This window comes from Balaenoptera borealis (assembly GCF_965194805.1).
Source record: "Balaenoptera borealis genome assembly, chromosome: 7".
Taxonomy (NCBI): Eukaryota; Metazoa; Chordata; class Mammalia; order Artiodactyla; family Balaenopteridae; genus Balaenoptera; species Balaenoptera borealis.
Window position 1 is genome coordinate 27,462,814 of NC_138864.1, and position 23,738 is coordinate 27,486,551.

The following is a 23,738-nucleotide window of genomic DNA, read 5'->3' on the forward strand; positions in this document are numbered from 1 at the left end:
CTCATGTTTTTCCCTTAAGGATGATGAAAGATCAGTGGACTCCTAAGTATCTGAAGTCTGTGGAGTCTTAGGTTGCTTAGAAACTCAGTGACTATGTCCTTGTGATGGCAACCCAATTTATCAGTGAATGCAAAAGCAACTTAGTTGGCATTTTGCCAGATCTCCATATTTTGCTAGTACGAATATTCAGATCATCTCTTCTATCACATAAGTATTTATTATTCACACAATCAAACTAAATAATACTACAACTTACCAAATTTTGAAAAGAATAATTTATAGTTTATAATAGATAGCAAATACATGAAAATTTAGCTTAAATTCACTATGTAATTTTAGTTATTTCAAATTTATGTCAGCTGGTTATTATCCCATTGCCTAAACTTCCTTATATACATGTAAGATTTGCGCTAAATTAGAAGCGTGGGAAAGTTAGACTAGTACAGTATATAATCTATGTGTTAATAAAAAAGGCTCTATAAATTTGACTTCTATTAGTCTATACAAATCCATAAATTTAACCATACATGTATATGTAGTACATTTTAATGATATTTTTATTTTACCTTACTAACCCCTTTTTCACATATAAATATAATATATCAAAAATATAATTTACCATATTATTTCTCTTTAAAATCTTAAGTAATATGCCATGTAATTTGTATACACAAATGCATTCGAAAATTAATGTATTAGAAAAGCACATTTTTGCAATAATGGAAAAGACATTAGGGAATGTACTCTCCACTTCAGTCTAAGTATTTTCTCCTTGCAGTACATTTTCAACTATTTTGCCCCTTCTAATTTAAGGCATGTTTCTAGCTTTTAATAATACCTTCTGTTTATTAGTTTTTTACATACTCATGCTATATATGAACTGTGATCTTCTCTGTACCTCTTCATATGTAGGCACTGTATTTATCTTATCTCCTTATTGATTCCAACTCTCATGTTTATCACAGCCGAAAACGCGGGTAGAGCCGGCAGCCTCTCCTGAGACTAGACTGCTACATAGTTCTAGTTACCATCATTTTCCCATGGGTTTTGGCATTTATGCATTTTGTTTTGATATTTAAGAGGTTATCATATTACAGGTTCTCTTGAGAATAAAAGAATCAGTGTGACTCAGGCTTTTATGTGACAAGGATGCATTCGGTGATGTTTTCGATTTTTCGTTATTCTTGATTTCTGCAGAATTCTGCAATTGATCAAATTTGTCAGTCCTCTAGTATGTCAGTTCATCTGGGCAGTGCCCATGTTACTGATGATATATCTCATTTCACAGATGGAAACAAGTATGAGAACAAAACTTGAATTGTTTTCCTTGAATTAACTGCCATCAGAACAGAAAAGCCAGTTCCCAGGGGTCCTTATTTAAGGCTCCAGTGACTAAGCTACATTGGCACCCTCAACAGAGGTGCATTTTGTTGTCAGATAAAGGCCTGCTGTTTTTTAACAAGATAAGTGAGCAGTCCGGTACAAATCCACTAAACAACCCAAAGGAATCAAACTATCAGCAAGGGATCACACATGTTAGTTTATAAAGAGATAGGAGATTAGCATGTAAAATTAGATGGTAGAGTAAAATATTAAGGAGACTTGGACTAGGCAAGAAAAACGCAGTACAAGGAATGATCTACATTTTATATTTAATCGTGGTTTTTGGTGTGTGATTGAAGTACTGTCACAAATTTACAAAATCTTCAATTTAATCAGTATGTCTATTCCTGGCAACTGGAGACATAAGCACAATTGGCACATTTGATCATTTAAAATGTTTGGGAAAAAACTGATTGTGTAGTCGCATGTCATTTGTCCTTGTATTGCAGTTACTCAATAAATATCTGTGGAACAAAAGAAGTAAGCCCTTCTGAAGAATATTTTCCAATGTGGAAGAGTCAGACTGTTTAACACATTCAGATTCTTACTTAAAGTAGACTACATCTGTTCTTTATTCCATTACATGCCTGGTGTCTACTAAATGTAAAAGATGCACATCTGGAAAATAACCAGTCCTTTTAAATTTGATGTCGGATAACCTGGAAAAGTAAATATACTCTTCTACCAAAGTATTTAACATACCCATGTCTCTTTAATGTATGTTGGGATACTTGTAGTATAGGTTTTTCAGCATCTATTCAATGAATAGTTGAGCACCTATTATGTGTCAGGCACTATTGTAGAATCTGGCATATTACCGAACACAGTTCCCAGTGAATACATTATAGGGAGTTTCATTGGGACCTACTCCCTTACAACTCATTAGTGAGCAAATAAATAATGAATTGAGCTTTTTTATGGTACTTTGTACAAGTAGGACACTAAAGTATTCTGGAGATATAGAGATGAATAAAATATAGTCACATGGTATTTTGTATGTGCTTAATATTAAAACCTCTGTTGCATATATTATAGAAAACCATGTTGCAGGGATTTTTTTTTTCTTTCTTTACTTTTTTTTAGGGACCTACTGATTAACTCATATTTCTTGACCACACTTAATGAGCGAGAAATTTGGTTATATGTTTAGTTGTTTAAAATGTATGTGATCTACAGTCCATATTTTACATAGAATCTCAGGGTATCAGTTTGAGTACTTTCAACTCAAACTAGCTGAACTGATACAGGGATATGAGGGGCCCACTTAATTGAAAACTTCAGAGTTAGCACTCTTCAGGCACAGTTGGATCTAAGTGCTGTCTCTTCTGATTTTTCTTGGCTCCTCCCTTTATTTGGGTGTTGGCTTTAACCCTGGTTGGCCTTCCTTGAAGTTTTGAGGTGGTTCTTGGCAGCATGAGTACACGTTCCCTTATTCTTACACACTCTTACACATAGAGTATGTGAATGGGGGAAGATGATAGTGGGAAGATCAACTCCCACCCATATTGAACAAAGGAGCCTAGATTTTGTGAGTCCTGAAGAGACGTATGTTCTTCTAACACTAAACTTTTGATAACGCTTTGACTTATAACAAATAAATAGGGATTTAATTAAATAAAGGAAAATATTAAATAGAACACTGACATCTTTAGAGGCAATATCATGTTAGTACCATGTTAATACATGTTTTATAAATCAAAATATGGAGGTTGCTTTTGAATCTTTCCTTCTGTACTCAATATTAAGGGGCATCTCTGAAAGCAAAGTCAGCTGCTTGTGGCTTCTGGAACACTAGTTGCTTCTCACTACACAGGACGTACTACGGATCTGAGGATAAGTTCTTGAAGAAACATTACTATCTTCCTTTCTTCTGGGAAATTCTTAAGCATGTAGAAATGTCCCCTCGAGATTATGATTTAGCCAATCAAAATGGGTGAATTTAGTTATATTTATTCATTATGTTTCATCTTTAAAAAATTGAAGCCAATCTCCTAAAACACGTCTTAACACATGCATATTGGAATTTTTCAAAAAACAGATATTGTCTATCTTCAATTTTAATTTTATTCACCTAAGATTGGAGGAGGATTGCCTGAAAGGGTGACATCTTCAATGGTAGAATGTTTTATCATAGAAAGAAAAGGTGTGCCCTGTAATTAATTGGCACCAATTAGACTTAAAACTTAAAAAGGAAAATCACCACAGTATTTTTTCCCTAACCTAAATGACATGGCAAATAAGCCAGAGAAAGTTTAGTAAACAGTACAAATTTAGTTTAATCTTTATTTTTTTTAGTTTCATAGCTTGAAGAATTTAAATATTTTCTACTATACAGGATGGTAAATAAATATGAACTTAAAAGAATAAGTGGCAGAATAAGGTTCAGTTATAACTAAAATATTTTTTGGTAATATTTGGAAACCCGTGATTGTGTATTGAACTGCCGTCAGGAGGTAGATGTCTTTCAAAACAGAAATACCCATTAAGTGGATAATGTGAGTGTACCAATAAAAGGAGTGAAGGAACAAATGAATTCATGGTTTCTGCTAATTTAGGAATAGCTGTAATTTTGTAAGTATAATTGCAGTAAGTTAATTTGGATGCAATTTCAAATGTACATACCTAAAACCACATTTAATTTTGAAAAACGATTAGAAAGATAAAAATGAGATGTCAAATAAAAAACAACTAGGACAGATAAATGCAAGTTAAACCAAGGAAGAAAAGAAGGAAAACTGAAAACTGAGAATCTTGTGGAGGAGAGAAGTCTATGCTGAAACTTATTATAAAAATAATGTTTTGGCACAGACTTCTTTATAACATGGGAAATATTTAGTGGCTTTTAATTTTGAGTTGCATGAAATGGTATGGTTTCCGTGTTTTTATGGGCTTATTTCACCTCCAAATATTACTCGCTGCAGTCCTCATTTCTTCAACCTACTGTGATTATCCAGTTTTCCCTGAGGAGTTGTAGAAAATGAGAGGAAAAACAGGCCTGCAACAGTCTTGGATCGCATCCAGAAAATGTTTTTAGTCCTTGGACTACATGGAGGATGGTGCCCCAAGCCTTATATACACAGATTGGGAAAACAATGAGGATCTCAGCGTATTCACTCTCAACAGGAAAGCCCTGTGTCCTTAACAAAGGGTGTACTACAGAGTACACTGAAACGCACTCGGAAAACATAAGCATCTCGATTCACACTTGTATCTTTACCCATGAACAGGAGGCAACGTGGGGTAGGACAGTTTGCTTGCTAAATACCACAACTGAGGGCCCTGGGCCCTGAAAGCCAGGAAAACAGTTGTGTTAGCAATCTCTGAGGATAGATGTACTAATCAGTGCAAAACTAGCAGGACCAGTAGAGTCATTTAGGGTGACATTCCATAGCAATTCAGATTCCATAACCTTCTACTGTTTACTTAAGTCACAACCTCCGGACAAAAGAGAAGAGCGACTTTCAGGAATCTGAAAGGGGATGGTCAGAATGAACATGATCTGAGTCCTTGGTCACTTGTTGGAGAACGATGAGGATGACAGACACTTGCATAAAGACACGGCTGATGTTATTTAAACCTACTTCAGAATAGAAGATTTCTTTCTACTTAACCATAAGGTAAATTCCTTTATCAAGTCCATTGTCAGTGCCCCCTAATGTGAAACAAACTTTAATGATGCTACTAAAACGTTAGGGCTAAAATGAAGTTTAATAGGTAAGTTGAACTTCTCTATTATTCAAAATTTAAGTGTGCAGATACTAAAGGGAAGGTTTTACTGTACCCCTGACTAGTTGTCATTTCTTTCATTCAAGCAGATAACCAACTGTCACAGAGAAACATGCAGAACAGTTGCAGGGTTCTGATATTTTAGAATTCTGAATTTTTATATCTACCTTATGCATGATAGAGTAGTAGTCTGTCACTTTTATCTGTTTGGATTTTAATGTTTATGATTTATAGAATATAGTCATGGAAATAAGATATATAGAAAGAAATTTAAATGATTTATAACATTTCCAGGAAAATATTTGCTTCTAGAAGTTTTATTTGATATATTAGATAGATATATACCCACACACCCCCATACACTCTATATGTGGGTATGTATGTGTGTTACACAGGTTTTTGTTTTGTTTTGTTTTTTACAGACTATTATACGAGGCTTTGTTCAAACTGAAAAATACATTTAGAGCAAGATGGTCCCACTTTGAATCCTTATGGATTCTTGGAGATCTTAAGAATTTATTTCAAGTTCTGCCAAGGAGTTCATTTGAGAAGCAGCACTCTAAACCAAACCCTTTGGTCTTTTGGAAGACAGAAAACTCTGGCTTATCCACAAGCAAATCCTTCCCTTAAGCCCACTGAGAACCAACCTGGAAAATGATGATTTGATTTCACTATAGGGTTTGATAGGCTGTTTAATAGTTCTTTAAAGCTTCTAGCAGAAGCTGCTGTGCCACTCAAATGCAAGGTTTGTGCCAAATGTTTCTTCAAAGTATCAGGGCAGAAGGGTCAAACTTTTCCATTTTCAAGCAAACAAACAGAAAAAGAAAGGCATCAGAAATATCTTATTTCCTGTGGGGTGATTTCTAAGATAAATTATTGTTATGTGACATACTTCTTAGAAAGTATTTTATTTCTCAGCTTTAAAAAAGAATTTAATTAGGTATGCTCCCATATCCCTGGAAAAATGTGTGTGTGTGTGTGTGTGTGTGTGTGTGTGTGTGTGTGCACGTGCCCGTGCATGCATGTATGTGAGTTTAACTCTTTCAGGAATCTGACACCCAAGTGCTGTGTATCTCCAAACTTAACAGATTGTCAGATGGCATAGATGTCAATATAATTGTTTCAAAGACAGACTAGAGAGTATGGTTAGTATGTCTGTTTATTTACTAAATGGAACAAAATCACTTTAAGTCTCATTATCCATCTGATTTCTTTTCTGTTTTTATACATTCATCACAATGAAAGCTTCTTAGCATTTCAAAGCATATCAACTTGATCAAACCATCAGCTAATGTGAATGTGTAAATTGATTTCTCTAGTCCTTCTTAAAATTATTTTATTGATTTCCTTTTTAAGACCCCACTTCAGGGACTCTTTATAGGGTAGATGACATTTCTCAACACAAAACTCTGTTGTACCCACAATTCAATGAATTTTATAGTTCTGCCATTGAAATTACAAATTAATTGCTCACATAATTTTTTTCAACCTCTTTTTGGTATTTGGTAGCTAAATGCTTATTTTTTGTAATTGATTATTGAATTTTTTCTTATTATTTCATAACAACATGCTTTGAGGCCTAGTTATTCTTTTACCTGAAGATTTCTGTTTTTCCCCCCTAATAATTTCCTTTCGAATGTATGAACACAAATTATCCTGACAACTATGCTGATCTTAACACTTCCGTAAGGTTCTTAGTATTGTTTAAATGTTGACTTTTCCCCACTCTCCTTAGACAGTTAAGTCTGTTTTGCAAACAGTTCAAGTAAAGATAGGTGTGCCAACATATTTAGAAGGCCTGTGAAATTTACATATTGATCTGGCCCAGCCCACATTGAGAACTATCCACATATACAGAGGTGCTCTCTCTTTAATCTGTCTTTTACACACAGCTCCTACCATGACTTCTATGAGACATATGGGGAAGTTTACTTTATATCACTAATGCAGTAAGTTTACTTTCATCGTGTGCTCTATTCATTAGACGACATAGCTTAAGTCTAAACTTTAATGACCCTGATATTCTGCATTTTACCTTTAATGACGTCCTTTGAAATTTTCCTTTAAACGTGATATTAAAAACCTCCATTTTAATCTCTCAAACTTTCGCTGGCATTACCGTGTACTGCTATGTCTTGTGCATTTAATATTCTCTTTTAAAGTTATGTACATATATATTTATTTTTATTCCTGCATGTGAAGCCCCCCCCTCATCATATGAAGCAGGTAGAACCTGCCATTGGTTTAATACTTCCATAAATGTAAGGCAGCAATTGAAAAAATAGGTCTTTGTTTATATAGCACACACAATCAGGTGTCTTATGCATGTGCATAAATATGTGTGTGTGTGTAAATCTTCATGATTAGTTACCCCAAGGATTAAAGTGATAAGAAGAATTTTGCCTTATGGTTTTACACTGGTAACTAATGTTTTGAGATACTTTACAGTGTTATGTGTTGCAGGTCTTCAGAATGAATTTTGTTTTAGCTAAACTCAAAATAATTCTGTTAACTGCCACTTACAGAATATGTTCACTGTTCATTCCTTGTTTATTGTACTTAGATATCATTTTCTAAGAGAAGGTTATTTAAAATTGTTATTCAATTTGAACAAATGTGTTGAAAAGAATACGTAAATGAGGTATTGATCAAGAACTTATTTATATATATATTTGTTTATTTCAGAAAAGAATATAGGCTCTTCAGTCAATCTTTCAGGGTTTTAATCCTTGTTTTGGCACATGCTAGCTGTTTGACCTCAACTAGTTGTCTAAAGAACATAGTAAGGTGGTGTGGTGGGTCAGTGAGATAACTTATGTGAAACACTTATTTCAACAACTGGCAGACAGTAAGCCCCTAATACATGTTAACTCTGTTACCTTATCATCATCATAATTTATAGGTCTTTGATTGCCCATACAATCTAGAATTGCAAAGCATATGACACTAAAATTCTTTTCATTTGCTAGACTGTAAAAAAAAAAAAAAAAATGAATCATTTAAACATTTTTATCTACTATATAGAAACTGCATACATCTTTACGTTTTAAATTTAAATCTACCATATGATTTGATCTTCAGCTTGAGGCTGTAGGTAGCCTCTGTAGTTATTCTCTTTGACAAGAAAGGAAATCAGGAATATGATGACTGTGTGCTGCCCAGTTCACAAAACCTATTATTATTAAAAGAGCTGTGGTCAGGACTTGGGCTGTGTGATTCCTCTTCTAGAACTCTTACTATGCATACATTGTCTACTTCTCAAATATGTTGCAATGTTTATAATTAGTCAACATACTTTACTCTTCCTCTTTTATTTCACAAGTGTTAAATTCCATGAATCAGCTCATCTAGAAATACTGTTCTAAAGGATTTTTTGAAACCATACAAATGCTAGAAGAAAGTTTATTATTTTTTATATTCTTGGAGAAAGCCTTTCAAAGCATGACACAATACTTAAAAGGAATTGCTGTGAAAGTTAATGGCATAAAAATTGAAATTGTCAGTAATTTAAAAATACAATAAAAATAAAGTTTAAAATAGTCAAAAAAGTTTTAAAAACTGTCAAATGTCAGAAGACTGGCTATTTCCTTACTAGCTAATAAGGAAGGACAAACAAACCCACAGGGGGAAAAAAAAGATGAACAAAGATATTATCACAAATATTTAAAAATATAAATGCCAATATGCTTAAGAAAATAGGTGAACCTTCACTCAATTAAATATTTACCGATAAAATAAGTACTTGTTAAAAAAAAGTTTAGTGTAAACCAGTGTGAGTGATGTATGGAGAGAGGCATTTTCACACATTGCTGTGTACATGTATGAACAGAAATTTGGTAAAACTCCCCCTTCCAAAAAAAGTACATACTTTTAAATTTCACTTTCTGCTGTTTACTAGTGTCCTAGCACAGTAAACAAAACTATATGGGGACTTCCCTGGTGGTCCAGTGGTTAAGACTTCACCTTCCAATGCAGGGGGTGTGGGTTTGATCCCTGGTCAGGGAGCTAAGATCCCACATGCCTCGCGGCCAGAAAACCAAAACATAAAGCAGAAGCAATATTGTAACAAATTCAATAAAGGCTTCATTCTCCATTTTTTGATTAAGAAAATAAGAATAAGTAGTTATTTAACTCCTAACCCTCAGTCAATATAGCTAGCAGTGGTAACATCAGAAGTCATGGATGTCTGTCTGATTCCAAATACTAAGTGGTCTTCCAGAAAAAGAAAGAGTTCCCAAAGCACTGTGCCTAAGCTTACTTAAGCATATTGACAGTTTTATCTTTCATTCTACTAAATTTGTCTAGTGCTGTAGTGGATTTACAGAAGGCAAGGTATAGCCTCATATAAAAATACCCCTTCAAAATATTGCACATACATTATATTTTTAAAATGAAAACCCCAACATGCATTACTCAGAAATGGGTGCAGCAGTTTTCTGCCTTGTTCAAGGTGAATATTTTGCTCAAAATATAGATATATGGTGGCAGATTTTACCTAGCTCTAGGTTTCCTGGGTCTTGTGTGCTAAGCTGCTCAGAACGGTTGTCTATGGGATTGAACACTTAACAGCTGCCTCTGGGAATGTAAATTTGATTCTCTGGGCTGCTCATGGGAGGGTGTGACATTTTCCTCTCCAGAGACAGAGGATTTGGATGGCATTAGGCTACTGAGTAAATAGTGATCCAAGTAAGTTCAGTGTCAGCTTAGGCATCTATTTTACATGTATTTTTTCTGAATCATTTTTCTCTAACAGTGTTCAAATTTTCATTATAATTTAACTATCCTTGACTTCCCTGGTGGTCCAATGGTTAAGAATCCGCCTTCCAATGCAGGTGACGTGGGTTCGATCCTTGGTCAGGGAACTAAGATCCCACATGCTGTGGGGCAACTAAGCCCGCGTTCCACAACTACTTAGTGCATGCGCCACAACGAAGAGCCCACACACTGCAATGAAAGATCCCGCATGCCGTAACTAAGACCTGACAGCCAAAATTTTAAAAAATAATAATTTAACTATCCTTTAAATATATTTAAGATATGCTGTTTAAAATGGCATCTGAACTCCTATGTTGGTGGATTATTTCTGAATTGTCACACTGTAGGGTGTGTGTATTTGTGAGAAGGCTGAGAAGGAAATGTATCAAAGCAGCTTAAGTACAATAAAATAGATACTCTTCATCAAAATAATTACTAAATTAGCTTTTACACTACCTTTTTATTAATACAACAAAGTTAAAAGGTCACAATTATAAGGGAATCATCTTTTTAAATTATCTGAAATCTCTGTAAGTTATTCTTTTTAAATGAAAAGCATCAATCGTAATGAGATTACACAAGGCCATTTCTACTTTATCGTAATTAAATGATCAGACATTTTTTAAAAATTCCAATATACCTGAAGACTTTTATAACTTATTATTAATTTTTAAATAAATGTGTCTGTAAAAATATCCTGGAAAAAGAAAGCAATGCTAGAGGAAAAAGAGTGCTTTGGATTCCTTTCCAGTTGTATTGCACAGCTAGCAAATGAGAGGATCCAACACACGCCCAGAAGTGACAGCACAAGCAATCCAATGAGGACTGGTTTAAATACAATCTGATGAACTAAATGTATTTCTGCCTATTACTGTTAGGTTGTTGTCTTTCAAGGTTGACTTAGAGGCATTTATTTAGCTGGTCTATCTGATAGATGACAGTTTAACCTTCTGAAGATTTTGATTTTTGCCTGTATGTTTCTGAGAATTTCTTTGTAAAAATGTATTTTTAATATTAAGGGTCTTTTTTATCCTCCCAAAGTGCAAGATTTGGTTAGATTTTAAAATAATGACTTTCTTTTAAAGTAACTTTAGTATATGCTTTTTTATATTAAAAGGTCATCCTAAATAGTAGAATTATTTAAATGTTATGTAACAGTTGTCTTTTTATCTGAAGAGATCTAAGAGAAATTTAATTTGGGGGGTTTTCGTAGAAGGATTTTGCTGTGCTTATGAAACTTCTATAAAACTAAGAGAAAATAATAAATAGTGAAGAACTTCCAGTTAGAACAATAGGCTATTTCCTTTTTTTAACGTCTGTTTGTCATCCTTGTTGATTGACAGAGTCTCCAGTCGTTTTCGCAATTATTAGCCTCAACACACTTTAGATTTATGATGCATAGAAAAGTGCATTTTGTTTAAACTTTATGAAATGAGGTTTTCAAGCAGGAAAGTTAGACTCTGATAATTCTGCCCAATCTACACTTTCCACCCCTGGGCCCAGTTTATCATCTGGAATAATGATTCTGCAGTAAAAGAGTATATTAGAGGCTACTCAACAAGTTAGTTCCTTTTGTCTCTCTGGCCTCTGACTTACTTGGATGGGAAAATGGCCAAAAGAAAAAAAAAAAGCAGAGGATCTCAGATATAGGTAATGGGTCCTTACCAGAACATAAAAATAGACCTGTAGGAGCCATATCAGCGGTGGGATGTGTGTGGGGTTTTTGTTTGTTTGTTTGTTTGTTTTAATTACTCTTGCAACAAAACACTCACTGGGATCTGACGTCTGTCTGTCTGTCTCTCTCTTTTTTTTTTTCTTAAAGCATATTTAAACTCACACTTTTTATAATGGGGATTTCAGTGTAGGGTTTCCTGCTGAATACCATTTGGTGCTACTAAGAATTGACCGTTCAAATGTTGGAGCATTTGATTGAAAAATCCTTCTTAGCCTTTTTAAAGGTAAGTCATAATGATTTTTTTTTTAACAAAAAGATTTCTATCTCCCAAATGATAGGAGATGACACTACTATATAAACACCCGTTAGAAGTTATAGAACAGAACAGCAAGCAGGAACTGTTTTCTTGAAGTCATTAGGCTTTTTTTAAAAAGTAGGTTTGTGTTCTTTTCTAAGTTATCAATCTTCTTACCTTTTGTGTTTAAAAAAATATTGAAACCTTGTCCACCAGCCTATGCCATTTTGTTTCTTGATGTTTAAAATCTTGTTTGTTTGTAAATATTTATTTGTTAATATTTAAAATGATGTACTATCCAATTTGATTATTGTAGAACTTTCATTGTCTACTTAGGCTATTTATACATGATTTTTAATTTAAATTATGAATGAAAATCAACATAAATAAAAACCAGTATAGTAGGATTAGTTCTTATAAATGACTTGCCACTCTATGCCAACATGCTTTCTAATATGCAATTGTTAATTACCTATTATTTTAGAGAGTCGTTATTTTGTTTAATCTTCTATCTTAATTTCACAACCTTTAGTGAACCTGACTTTGTCTACATGGTTAAATGCAGTGCATCTTTTGGATATATTCTTATTAAGTATTTTTTAAAAATGAACAAAGATATTGTAATTGCTACTGGGGATGGTTAATTGTATTAATTCCAAATAATGATTCTGATTTATATAAATGTTTATAAATTATATAAAATTTGGTAACAGAATTAAAAAAAAAACAAAATTAAAACAAAATTAAAATTTTTGGATATTTAGGAAGCTTATTACAAATATCAGCAAATTATTTCCTTGAATGATTATACAATGTTTAAAGGACAAATCATTCTAGAAAAATTAAAAGTTTTAATTTATAGTAATTTATAGTAAGTGAATTCATACATAACTGTAAATGGCATAAATTCTCTAGAGTAAATTTCTAACAGTTTCTAGAATTGTAACATATTGAAAGATGTTTTTGAAATCTTTGCATGTACTTTTCAGTCCTTGACTGTGTAGTTTTAAATTAGTAAAAGAAACAGTGCTTTTAGTATTCATTCAAAAAATAACCAAAATAATAATTTTTAAAAATTTTGTTATGTAGAGAGTCTAGTGGTGGACTGGATTTATGAGAGAAAAAATACATAGAATTTTTTTCATTTACCAAAATCATTATGAGACTGGAACAATAAATCCAATACAAAATCATCAGAAGTTAAGCTGGGAGGAATAACATAATTACAACTGGAGAGGTATTGGACAGAGTGTACCAAAAATTTTGGAATTTATTTTGGAAGTTATAGTTGCTAGGCTTAATTTTTAAGAAAATGTTAGCAAAAAATACTTGTGGATTTTATTTTCTTCCTGAAGGAATGGATTCTGTAACTGTTTTCTGATTTAATCAAAACATGTTTTAATTCACTGGCCCAAGTCATGGCTGAAAGTTTCAAGGAGCATTAGTCTAACCTAGAAGCTGCCTTTTCATTTGCATGATATTCTAAATCCTGGTATACATAAGAATAAACCATTTCATCAGACTTTATTGTAACCTAAGAGTTTTGGAAATAATCATTTTTCTTCGTGTAACTTATACACATTTATTAGATTTTTAAAAAATAATACTTGGCCAATTTGCAATAACATTTTACTATTATGTTATGGTTGTTCAATATAATATGCCATAATATTTCAAATAACATAACATGTGCTATGATAGGAATTTTTATTCATTATCTCATTGAATTTTATTTGACATTTTTAACCATATATGATGTATTTATATCCATTTTAGAGAAAACTGAGCCACAGAAAACTATAATGTTAGACTGCGAATTGAACCTAATTATTTGAATTCAAAGCTCAGAATCATAATTATTGCAAATCTTATAGTATTCTACTGTTTATAGTAAGAGTTGGGTTGGGAAAAAAGAGATAATAGCATTTCTATCTAGGACTCGACAATCAAGAATGGCTCTAGATAATCCTATTTAAATGGACATGACTCTAAGAGAATCATTTCAAACCTATAGTAATCTCTATACACAAGTACTCCAAAAACTACTCCAGAAAGGTTGGTTTGCTTCTAGGAGAACATTTAGTGTAATAATGAAGTCAATGTAATTATTGTTTTAATTTTCTAAGACTACCACCAAAACAAGTTTTAAGTTGTTATATTTGAAAGGCATAGTTTAGTAAAGCATGTTATTGTTTTGTATTATAGATGTCTATAAACTTTTTTCTATTATATATGTTTAGCTCCATATATTCTGATAGGATGGAAATGCCCATATAAATTAAAAGGATTATGGTAACTTGAATAAGAGAAGGTGTCGGAGATCTCCTAATCTAGTTATTTAAACATTTTCCACATAGCCGTTGGGTTCTGTGGGGATGACTCAGAGCCCAAATGAGATGTGACTGGAAGGGGAAAGGGCCACAGTTCTTGCCAACTTTGACCAGAATAGCTTTGACCAGATAGTTCTTCTAACTATCTTTATATGTTGGGATTGTATGTAAAATAAGTACTAGTCTAATGCCCTTCTGTTTCCACATAATGAAACACAACCAGATTTAAATGATTGATTTAACTAGCTTGATGTGAATCTGCATCTTACTCATGGCTAGGGAATCATGGTTTTGTAAACACCTAGATATCATATAAAGTAAGAGTGTGAACAGGAACTTAATTTGGAAAGCTGATTTTCATCATTCATATTCAACCTGTTGTTGAATTAATCACCCCCAAAACTCTAAAACAGGGTTTTGTGGGCAGATACTGTATTTATTAGGTGAGGAAGACTGTGTATCAAAAGAATCACAGTGTGTGTCTAGTGGAAAACAGAGGTGTGTGATCTGGTTTCCTATTCCAAGGAAAAGTGGAAGGAAGGCTTATGGATAGAATAGGAAATTTCTAACTCACTCATGAGTTAGAAAATGTCATCCAGGTCCTGGCATTCATTTATGGTACGAGTACATACTCTTATAATCTGAAACTGTTAAAGTTTCGTAGTTCACATCCCAGGAAACTGTACCTCTGGGCCATGCCTTTTCTGGGTGGAGTTTCCCAGGAAACACAGCTCTCTCTGCACATGGGAATAATTACAGATTCTCTGGGAACTTTATTATTCTGACCTACTAATGGAGACGCTTCTTATAGCTCAGTCTCAGTTCCTACCACCAGGTTTCCAACATAGTGGAAAGGCATAACGCTCATAAGTTCATCTAGAAACACTTTGTAGATATGACAGCAAAAAAAAGAAACAGCCACGTGAACATATACTCATGAATTCTACAAAAGGAACAGGATTTAATGTCTGTGAAATGACAGGATACAGCTGATCTCCATATAGACTCAAGAAAGTTATGGGATTAGTGATATCTTAAAACATTTCTTTTTATTTTCTCTTCCTTCTTCTTATAGGTCTCAAAAATATGTTTTCTTTCCTGTACCTTTGATTATTTTTTGTTTTCTCAATTTAAGTACTTTAAGCAAGCAGTAAGTTATTACAGACATCAATGTCTTATTATGAAGAAGAAATAACAGTGAAAAAAAAACTTAATCTAAAATTAGCAAGTAAAATAAATTTTATTATGTAAGAAGCTGTACTATTGAGAAAACCAAGTGTGCAAAACACAAATTTTATGTGCTCTAAATGGCTACATGTGAGAGGAGAGTGGGGAATAACTACACTTTTTTTATGAAGCTCTTGAATAGAATGTCCTGAGTAACCTGAACTTTTATGTATTCAGTGCATGTCCTACTTTATTTGTTGGTCCTTCCTTTGCTTCAGGTGAATAAAACTACAGTTGACCCTTGAACAGAACAGGTTTGAACTTTGTGGGTCCACTTTTACACAGAATTTTTTCAGTAGATGCTACAGTACTACCTGATCCACAATGTGTAGTTGGTTGGATCCACAGATGCAGAACTACAGATAAGGAGGGCTGACTGTATGTTATATGTGGATCTTCCACTGCCTGTAGGGTTCATAATCCCTCTGTGTTGTTCAAGGGTCATAAGGTTAAAGTATAATTATAATAGCAATACTTCCTTATGGTGACAGGGCAATGAAGCATAATAAATGAATGCAAGTAAGTAGTTCCCCCATATTCACGGGTGTGGAGGATACCTTCTAAGACCCTCAGTGGGTGCCTGAACCCAGAGATAGCACCAAACCCTAAGTAGTCCCCCTGTAGCCAAGAGTTTGCTTTCTACAGGTTCAGTTACCTTCACTTGACCACTTTTGACCATGGGTAAGTGAAACTGTGGAAAGCAAAGCCATTGATAAAGGACTACACTACACATGTGAAATATCTTGCCTATTCTTAGAGAGAAAAAAAAAAATAGAAACTTACATCAAAGTAACAAAAGTATGTCGGCCAATAGAAAATGTGAAAAATTAGATAAACTCAATCTTTTCCTGTTGAAAATATCAGTACACATATGCAGGAATGTTAGAGTAACTCTTGTACCTTTGCTTATGCATCATCCAGACAGTGTCAGACTAAGAACTGTCTAACCATGCAATTCAACCCAATAAATTATTGACACTTCGGTTTTCTGATGAACTTGACTCAACAGCAGTGGGCTGTGTATACTATCTCACTTCAGTTTTAAGTTCAAAGCAGACAGAGCCTAGGCAGTACCCAGGTCTGCCCATGACTTCACATCTCTGGGCTCAGGGTCCTTGGAAGTCATAATAATGAGTTTTCAGGTTTAAAGAGAGAGGCATTGAATAACCTGTTGCCCCCTGGGTCATCCAGTGGACTTTCTTGGGACTCTTTGCCCCTTGCAGAAACTCTTTCCTGTAGTCCATGGGGCTGCTTGAATAAAGGAGAATGATTCTGGGAAAGGTCAGGTAGATTCTTAACCAGGTGATGGCATAGATCTGGAAAGGGGCAAATAATACACACCTCTATCCATCTCAGAAACAATAGAATTGTAATGTTTAACTCATTTTATATTCCATCTGTCAGAATAGCAAATGACATTAATATTGAATATTTTTTAGTGGTGTTTATATAGAAAATACAGTATCTTTCTGAAAGAGATGATTTTATCTTTGAGTTGTATTTTTTAATAGATTCATGATGTTATAGAAACAAAACTAGAATTTGACCCTCGGGATTTCATGTCCCAATTTTTTAATGAATTGCAGTCCATAGGTTTCTACAGAGATTCTCCTCAAGTTTCCAAAACATGGGATAGGATAGTATTCGTTGGGAGTGGGGAGACCAAGTTAGGAATCAGGGTCTCGGGGTTCCCACCACTGCTGTAATCAAAGTCACTGCCTGGTCTTCCATGTAAGAATATGAGTGAAGAACCAGTTCAGCTGCCTAAATTAAAAACTGGGGATCTCATCTTAGCATCTTATTTTACACATGAGGAATCGGAGGACTAGAGTTATTAAGTGACTTGCCCAAGGTCAGCTGGCAAGAGAGTAGCCAATCACGCTTCGGTTTATTTATTCTCCAGTCTACCAGTCTCAATTACAGCAGGTTCGATCCCTGTATTTTGATGACTACCTTAAGTATAACTTGTAGATTTTGAACTGGAGAATGTTCTATAAAATGGGCATTCAGTAAAATATTACTTGATAAGCTCCCCTGAATATGATCACTTGAACACAGTACAGAACACCTGGGTGACATTCTCTACTTAGCAATTACAATGATCATTTAAAAGATGATGTTTCACAAAAATTTTAAGGTGCTGTACAATTATCCTTTGCAAAGGAGATTCTACTTGTGAATATCTAGTCATTATTATCAGGTTTAAATAATTTGTTCCATTGCATTATGACCATCCTGGCCAAAGCCATAGGAGGTAGCATATATTCTTCCACTTCCACCCCCAAGCAATTAATAAAAAGCCAACTCTACTTGCTCAGGGACACATAAAATTCCACAGGAAAAATAAATCACTTGTTTAGGCTTGTGTGTTTTGTTTACATTGGAAAAAAACATGTGAGACTAATGACTATTCAAGCTTCTTAGCCATGAGGACCTCAGTGTGAATCAGTTTGCTCATCCTGATTTACAGTGGAAGCATCCTAGCTATAAGGCATTGGTAAAGGGAAATCCTAAAGGATGAAAAATAAATAAATTGCCATGAAAAAATTTTATAGCATCTTTTTCCATTTTGGGGAAAAGTCTTATTTTCTTAACATTAGTCTTAACACTATTTTCTTAGCTATGCAATGAATACTTTAAAAAAACTAAATGTTTCCTCAAGTGGAAAGAACTACTGATAAAATCATCAGAGTGGTACTTCAACCACAACAAAGCTATGGAGGGAAAGTCTGAGACCATAAAAAAATATAATAATTATTATACTTACAAGGTTGAGAAAAATATTGCGTGTGCCTCTTTTTTGTCTGTAGCCTCCCTTCTGTTGGCATTTTTGATTTCCTTGGCCGGGGGCATTTTGAAGTAGGGAATATTTGTTTATAAGCTACAAAGCACATTCTATTTATTGATGTCAGGTCAACCCCATTATAAAAAATGCTATTGCAACCAAAATAGCTCAAATGAGTATGTTTTCAATATTTGAATAATAAAGTCTTATTAACTTTGTTACAATAGGATCTACTTATTCCACGAAGAGTTTTCTTCCAAAGATAAGACTGACTAAGTGAAATACATATTGACACAATCTAGTTGCTTTTAACAGAATTGGCATGAGTCAGTTGCCCATGACAAAATGAACAATATTGCCCTTGAATATGTTAAAATATATATATTTGAGACCAGAAAGAAAGCAATGTCTATCACAGAAACTAGACATCCTCTACATATTTTCTTTAAAGTCTTTTCACCTTTAGACTATCTAAAAATCAGTTATTAAAAAAAGAAATTGAAAATGAAGTACTCTTCTTTAAAATATTTCGATGTTTTCAACACCATGTATAAGAAAGAATGCAGGCGTGAACTCGATATTGATGAAAGTGGAATTTTCTTTTAATAGTGATTATAATTTTGATGATATTAGGGAGTAATCTAGTGCTAATTTTCTGACAATGTATTTTCCCAATTTACTCATGCTTTTTTGTTTTAACAGATAGCTTACAATTGATTACAAGAATTGATTCCTCTGAGACTCATCAGATCATTTCCTGTAAAATCCGTATCTTTCTATTTGTGAAAAAGGTAAAGAAAACATCTGTCACCAAACTTGCTTAGCATTTAGATGTGACAGACATCAGTCCGCCCACATTCAGTTTGCAGGAGAACTCCAGTTAGGGTGCAGATGGTTGTGTTGGGGTGGAGAAGCCAGATAGAGGGTGAAGATGCCTGTAAGTGTCCCAGGCTGATGCAAGGTAAGCAGAGGGCGAGAGTACAGTAAGCATATTCTCCTTAGATAAGATTTCAGAATGTTAATCATCCATAGAAAGAAAATGTTAAAGAGGAGAACTTCGAAGAACTGCTCTATGTGACATTATTTATTACTTCTACCACTGGTAGGTAGGTCAAATCAAGAAAGGACAAGACCTAGAAAGTTTTGTTTAAAAAAAAAAAAGCATCTGTTTATTTATAACTGGCAAAATGATCTGTTTCAGTTGCATGTTTTCCTTGTACTTTGATCTTTTTGTATGATACTTATGCTTCTGCTTTATCTCCTTCTAATGATAGAACCAGACCTCTTGGAAACCACCTTCATCAGGCCCAGGAGTTTAAAAGAAGCAGGTGCTGAACCTTAGTTTTTTCCCTGGACAAGAAAAATGGGCTGTGATCGAAACTGTGGGCTCATCGCTGGTGCTGTCATTGGTGCAGTCCTGGCTGTGTTTGGAGGTATTCTAATGCCAGTTGGAGACATGCTTATTGAGAAGACAATTAAAAAGGTACAAGTAATTTCGAGAATATTTCTTGCCATCCTGATTCATTCTATCTTCCATCCCTTTTTGGCTTAGGGTGGCTGTTTGATATTTCATTGTAACTGGCAATAATGTGTCTCCAACACAAACGTGATTGTGAACTACTGAAACTCTACATGATAGAGAAGTGGTCACAGTATGATGTATATTCTACCATCATATTCTATATGAATGCACTGTCATCTTAGGTCTAAATATTTAATTTCTGATAAAAAACTATTATAGGTATGCAGGTAAGTAGAAATAATTGCATTTAATTATGTCAAAAGAGTATGCTGATAAGCTTTTGAATGAGAAATGAGTGTTATTTTGTGAGGGTACATTTATAAAATTGTTGCACTTTGATTAATGTTGAGAAAAGTAAAATCATATTTATTATATATATAACTTAAACAAAATTGTGTTTAATATTGATGTAGGAAGATTTGGTAAAACTGGTAAAAATTATTTTTGTTTGGTAAACTGCTCTATATGATATGTGTAATAATATATGATTGTCTTATAAACATTTCTTATTGATGAAGTCTGATAATTGACTTTTAGAAAATTCTTCCAGAAATGTTATGTAGAACATATCCTAGTATATATGTAACAAGTTGACTGTAGTTTTAACAAAACTAAAAATAAAAGTAACTAAAATATATTTAGTCACCTATATATTAAGTCACTAAAAATAAAGTGACTTAATATATAGGCTTTGTACAACAAACTAGAATTCATCTCCCACCCTAGTTCCTTCTAATTCAGTTTCATACTCACCAACTTTAATTGATAAAGAGAAGGAAGACTAGAATACAGAAAAGTAGATCTGCTCAAGTCCTAAACCAGGGATGGTAAATTCAAATGGCTTCAGGGGTTTGGAGACAAGGTTTAAAAAAAAAAAAAAAAAAAAATGGGGAACTACCAAGAACAAGGTAAAAACAAGACAAGGACTATCGTGAACTTAAAAGTGTGTGCTCTGCCCAAAGGCATGTATGTTCATTTTTAAAATACAATGCTAGCCGAATAAAACATATCTGAATGCTGGCCTCAGCTCTCAGCCTGGTTCAGATGTCAGCGGTCTAGATGTCAGTAAGCACAGTGCCCATGGAGAACGACAAGAACTGAATCTGAAAATGGGCTAGACTACCAACTCACACTGCAATTTCTGTTCCTGCCAAGACCTTGATCTGTCCTATCCATTCATCCATGTTTAACATCTTACTCGTACTAGGAGTATAAACACATACAATTATATTTCACTAAAGCACTGACCTAATTGACAAATAGATATGAAGATTTAATTTCAAATCTAGTTACCCAGGACAAGAAGTTACTATTTTCCAATGTTTTTTTTTTTGTTTGTTTAGCTAAAATGCTTAGACTTTAAATTTTACAAATTTTCTCACTATACCATTATAGCTCTTGTCTTAGTAGAATAGGTTTTTTAAAAATAGGACATTTTTAGATACAGTTTCTATACTTGCATGCTATATTTGCTTAATAACAATATAGTCATTTCTATCCTTTCTCTTGCTAACAGACTGCAAAATTTTCAACCTCATGCATTTAAATTAAATTAAATTCCATCTCCTTCCTTGGAATTCCCAGTTTTCTTGATATTATTATTATTATATTTTATAAATTTATTTATTTATTTTTGGCTGTATTGGGTCTTTGTTGCTGCACACGTGCTTTCTCTAGTTGTGGTGAGCAGGGGCTACGCTTCGTTGCGGTGCACGGGCTTCTCATTGCGGTGGCTTCTCTTGTTGAGGAGCACGGGTTCTAGGCACGTGGGCTTCAGTAGTTGTGGCATGCAGGCTCAGTAGTTGTGGCTCGCAGACTCTAGAGTGCAGGCTTACTAGTTGTGGCACACGGGTTTAGTTGCTCTGCGGCACGTGGGATCTTCCTGGACCAGGGCTCAAAACCGTGTCCCCTACATTGGCAGGTGGATTCTTAACCACTGTGCCACCAGGGAAGCCCTATTTTTAATACAGTTCAATAGAGACAGACAGGTGATGGTGAGGTGGGGAGTATCTAATAGTGCAAGAGGGAATTGCCATTGTTCAGCACCCTTTCTGCTCTATAAACTTGCTTCTCTTCTGTATCTTCTGTGGCGAGAGAACAGGATCAGTTCTAACACAGAGCTATAACTTATTTTTTGGAAAAATCTTCAGAATAGAAAAGTGACAATAATCTTCCAGTGCACAGCATTTTAGACTAAGACTATTTTTTGATACATAATTGATCATCTGTAGCTGAATAGTGATCATCTATTCTTTCTTATTATTCAACAATATTATTCATTGAGACCCTGTTAGATGGCATGAGAGGTGCCAGCATCTATTTTAATTGTTTAATATTTATCTCTAAGTTCATAATGGCTAATCCTGAGGAAATAAGAGTTTTGAGTCATCAAAAATTGGCTTTTATATAGAGGCTAAGAGAGAATAAAATAAATATTTATCTCAAGAAATATAAATTTTAACTGGGGAAAAGCATATTGTAAAAAACTAGAGACCTGTGAAATTCTATAATTGAATTCTAAAGCATATACTATAGAAAATAAATATTATTTAGAAAGAGAACTTGCTCAGAGTATTCAATAACTTCAGGAAGAAGGTGAGACTTGAATTGGATTTTGAAGTATAAAATTTTGAAAGTCCAAAGAAGGCTCCAATAAAAGTGTCAAAGGACTGTTTAATACTATGGGAAAAGTTGTGGAAATGCAACTAAATGTTGTGACGAGGGAAGGAAGAATATTAAAAAATGTGCCAAAAATATAGGATTAACAGGAGAGACAATTAGAAAAATAATAACATGGGGTAAGATTTAGGAAGCTTTGAACATCAGTCAGAAGACTAATTAATGACATGACAGGCAATAATAGATGGTGTATGTTTTCTGGTAGGTGTTAGATATAACAAAATCTGCATTCAGAGATTGATATCAAATATACTATATACTAATATACTATATAGCATACATACAAATATACCATACTATATACTAATATACTAATAAAGCATTTATTTAGTCCTATTAAGAGCTGCATATATACTAATTCATTTAATCGTCACAAATATCTATTAGAAGGTACTATTATTTTACCCATTTTACAGTCACAAGACCCTAAATCAACTTGCCAACTCACCTAGCCAAAAGGAGGACGAGTTAGTTTCCAAACTTAGGCAACCTGAAGGGAGAGACTAGATGATTTACACAGTTTTGTACTCTATAATTGTACAATAGAATGTACTGGAAAGTGAGGAGACTGAAAACAGGAAACGCTATGTAGGACATGACCACTTTCAAGGAGAATTTAAGACTCCCTTTAGAAAGATCTTTGCACAGTCTGCGCATAACAAAAGGCACTCTGGTCTAGTGTGGTGGAGTATATAGAACTGATGGGTGATGGGATGCAATGGGATAGAGGGACTAAACAGGGAGAGAGAGGAGTAAAAAGAACAAACTGCAAGATGTCCAGTTGTTATTGACAGAAATGTATACCTTAGGAGAATAAAAAACAGACATTTTATAAGTGATTTGATATGAACATCAGTGTATATTTCAGAGGTCAGAGCTCAAGAGATTTGATCATTATTATAGAGAATACAGATAAAACTAAACAGTAGATTTGCTTAAGGAGAATTTGAATATATAGACAAAAGGGCAGAGAAATTACTATAGGATTTGTGCATTCAGAGGTAGGTAGGAAAACGAAAACAGAAAAGGGTAAAATTATTTTATATGAAGAAATGAAAACAATAGAGTGCATTTTTTTGGAAGTTAATAGGAAGCCAATTTTCAGGGAAAGAGAATAAAATGATCTCAGGCAGATGAAAATTAAGGAAATAATTGTTAGAATATGGTCAGTAATGACTTCGAAAGTATAATTTCAGTTGGGTAGGGTAACAAAGCAGGGATAAAATAAAGAAATAGAGTGCTTTCCCTTCTTGTTTTTGAAATGAGGGTTATCTGCAATCTTTGGTTTACATTGTAACCCAGCTCAATATCCACAGACTAAGACATCATCAGAATCCCTTCAATGGTCAGGGGCTGTGTGG

The 23,738-nt window shown here is 33.9% G+C and overlaps 1 protein-coding gene across 12 annotated transcripts in view; it reads left to right on the forward strand.

The window, feature by feature from the left end:
• LOC309632155 (platelet glycoprotein 4) overlaps window positions 1–23,738 on the forward strand; it is a 200,930-nt gene that overhangs the window by 61,889 nt on the left and 115,303 nt on the right. For 4 of the 12 annotated variants that reach the window (XM_082399391.1, XM_082399382.1, XM_082399387.1 and 1 more), the window contains exons 2-3: window positions 18,879–18,967; window positions 19,451–19,659. In XM_082399391.1, coding sequence (XP_082255517.1) covers window positions 19,540–19,659 — 120 coding nt within the window. In that variant the 5' untranslated portion in view covers window positions 18,879–18,967; window positions 19,451–19,539. Of the gene's footprint in view, window positions 1–6,995; window positions 7,059–11,403; window positions 11,515–11,537; window positions 11,823–11,899; window positions 11,973–18,878; window positions 18,968–19,450; window positions 19,660–23,738 lie in introns of those variants that run through there. The other 8 variants (XM_082399384.1, XM_082399386.1, XM_082399385.1 and 5 more) reach the window with 8 other exon arrangements.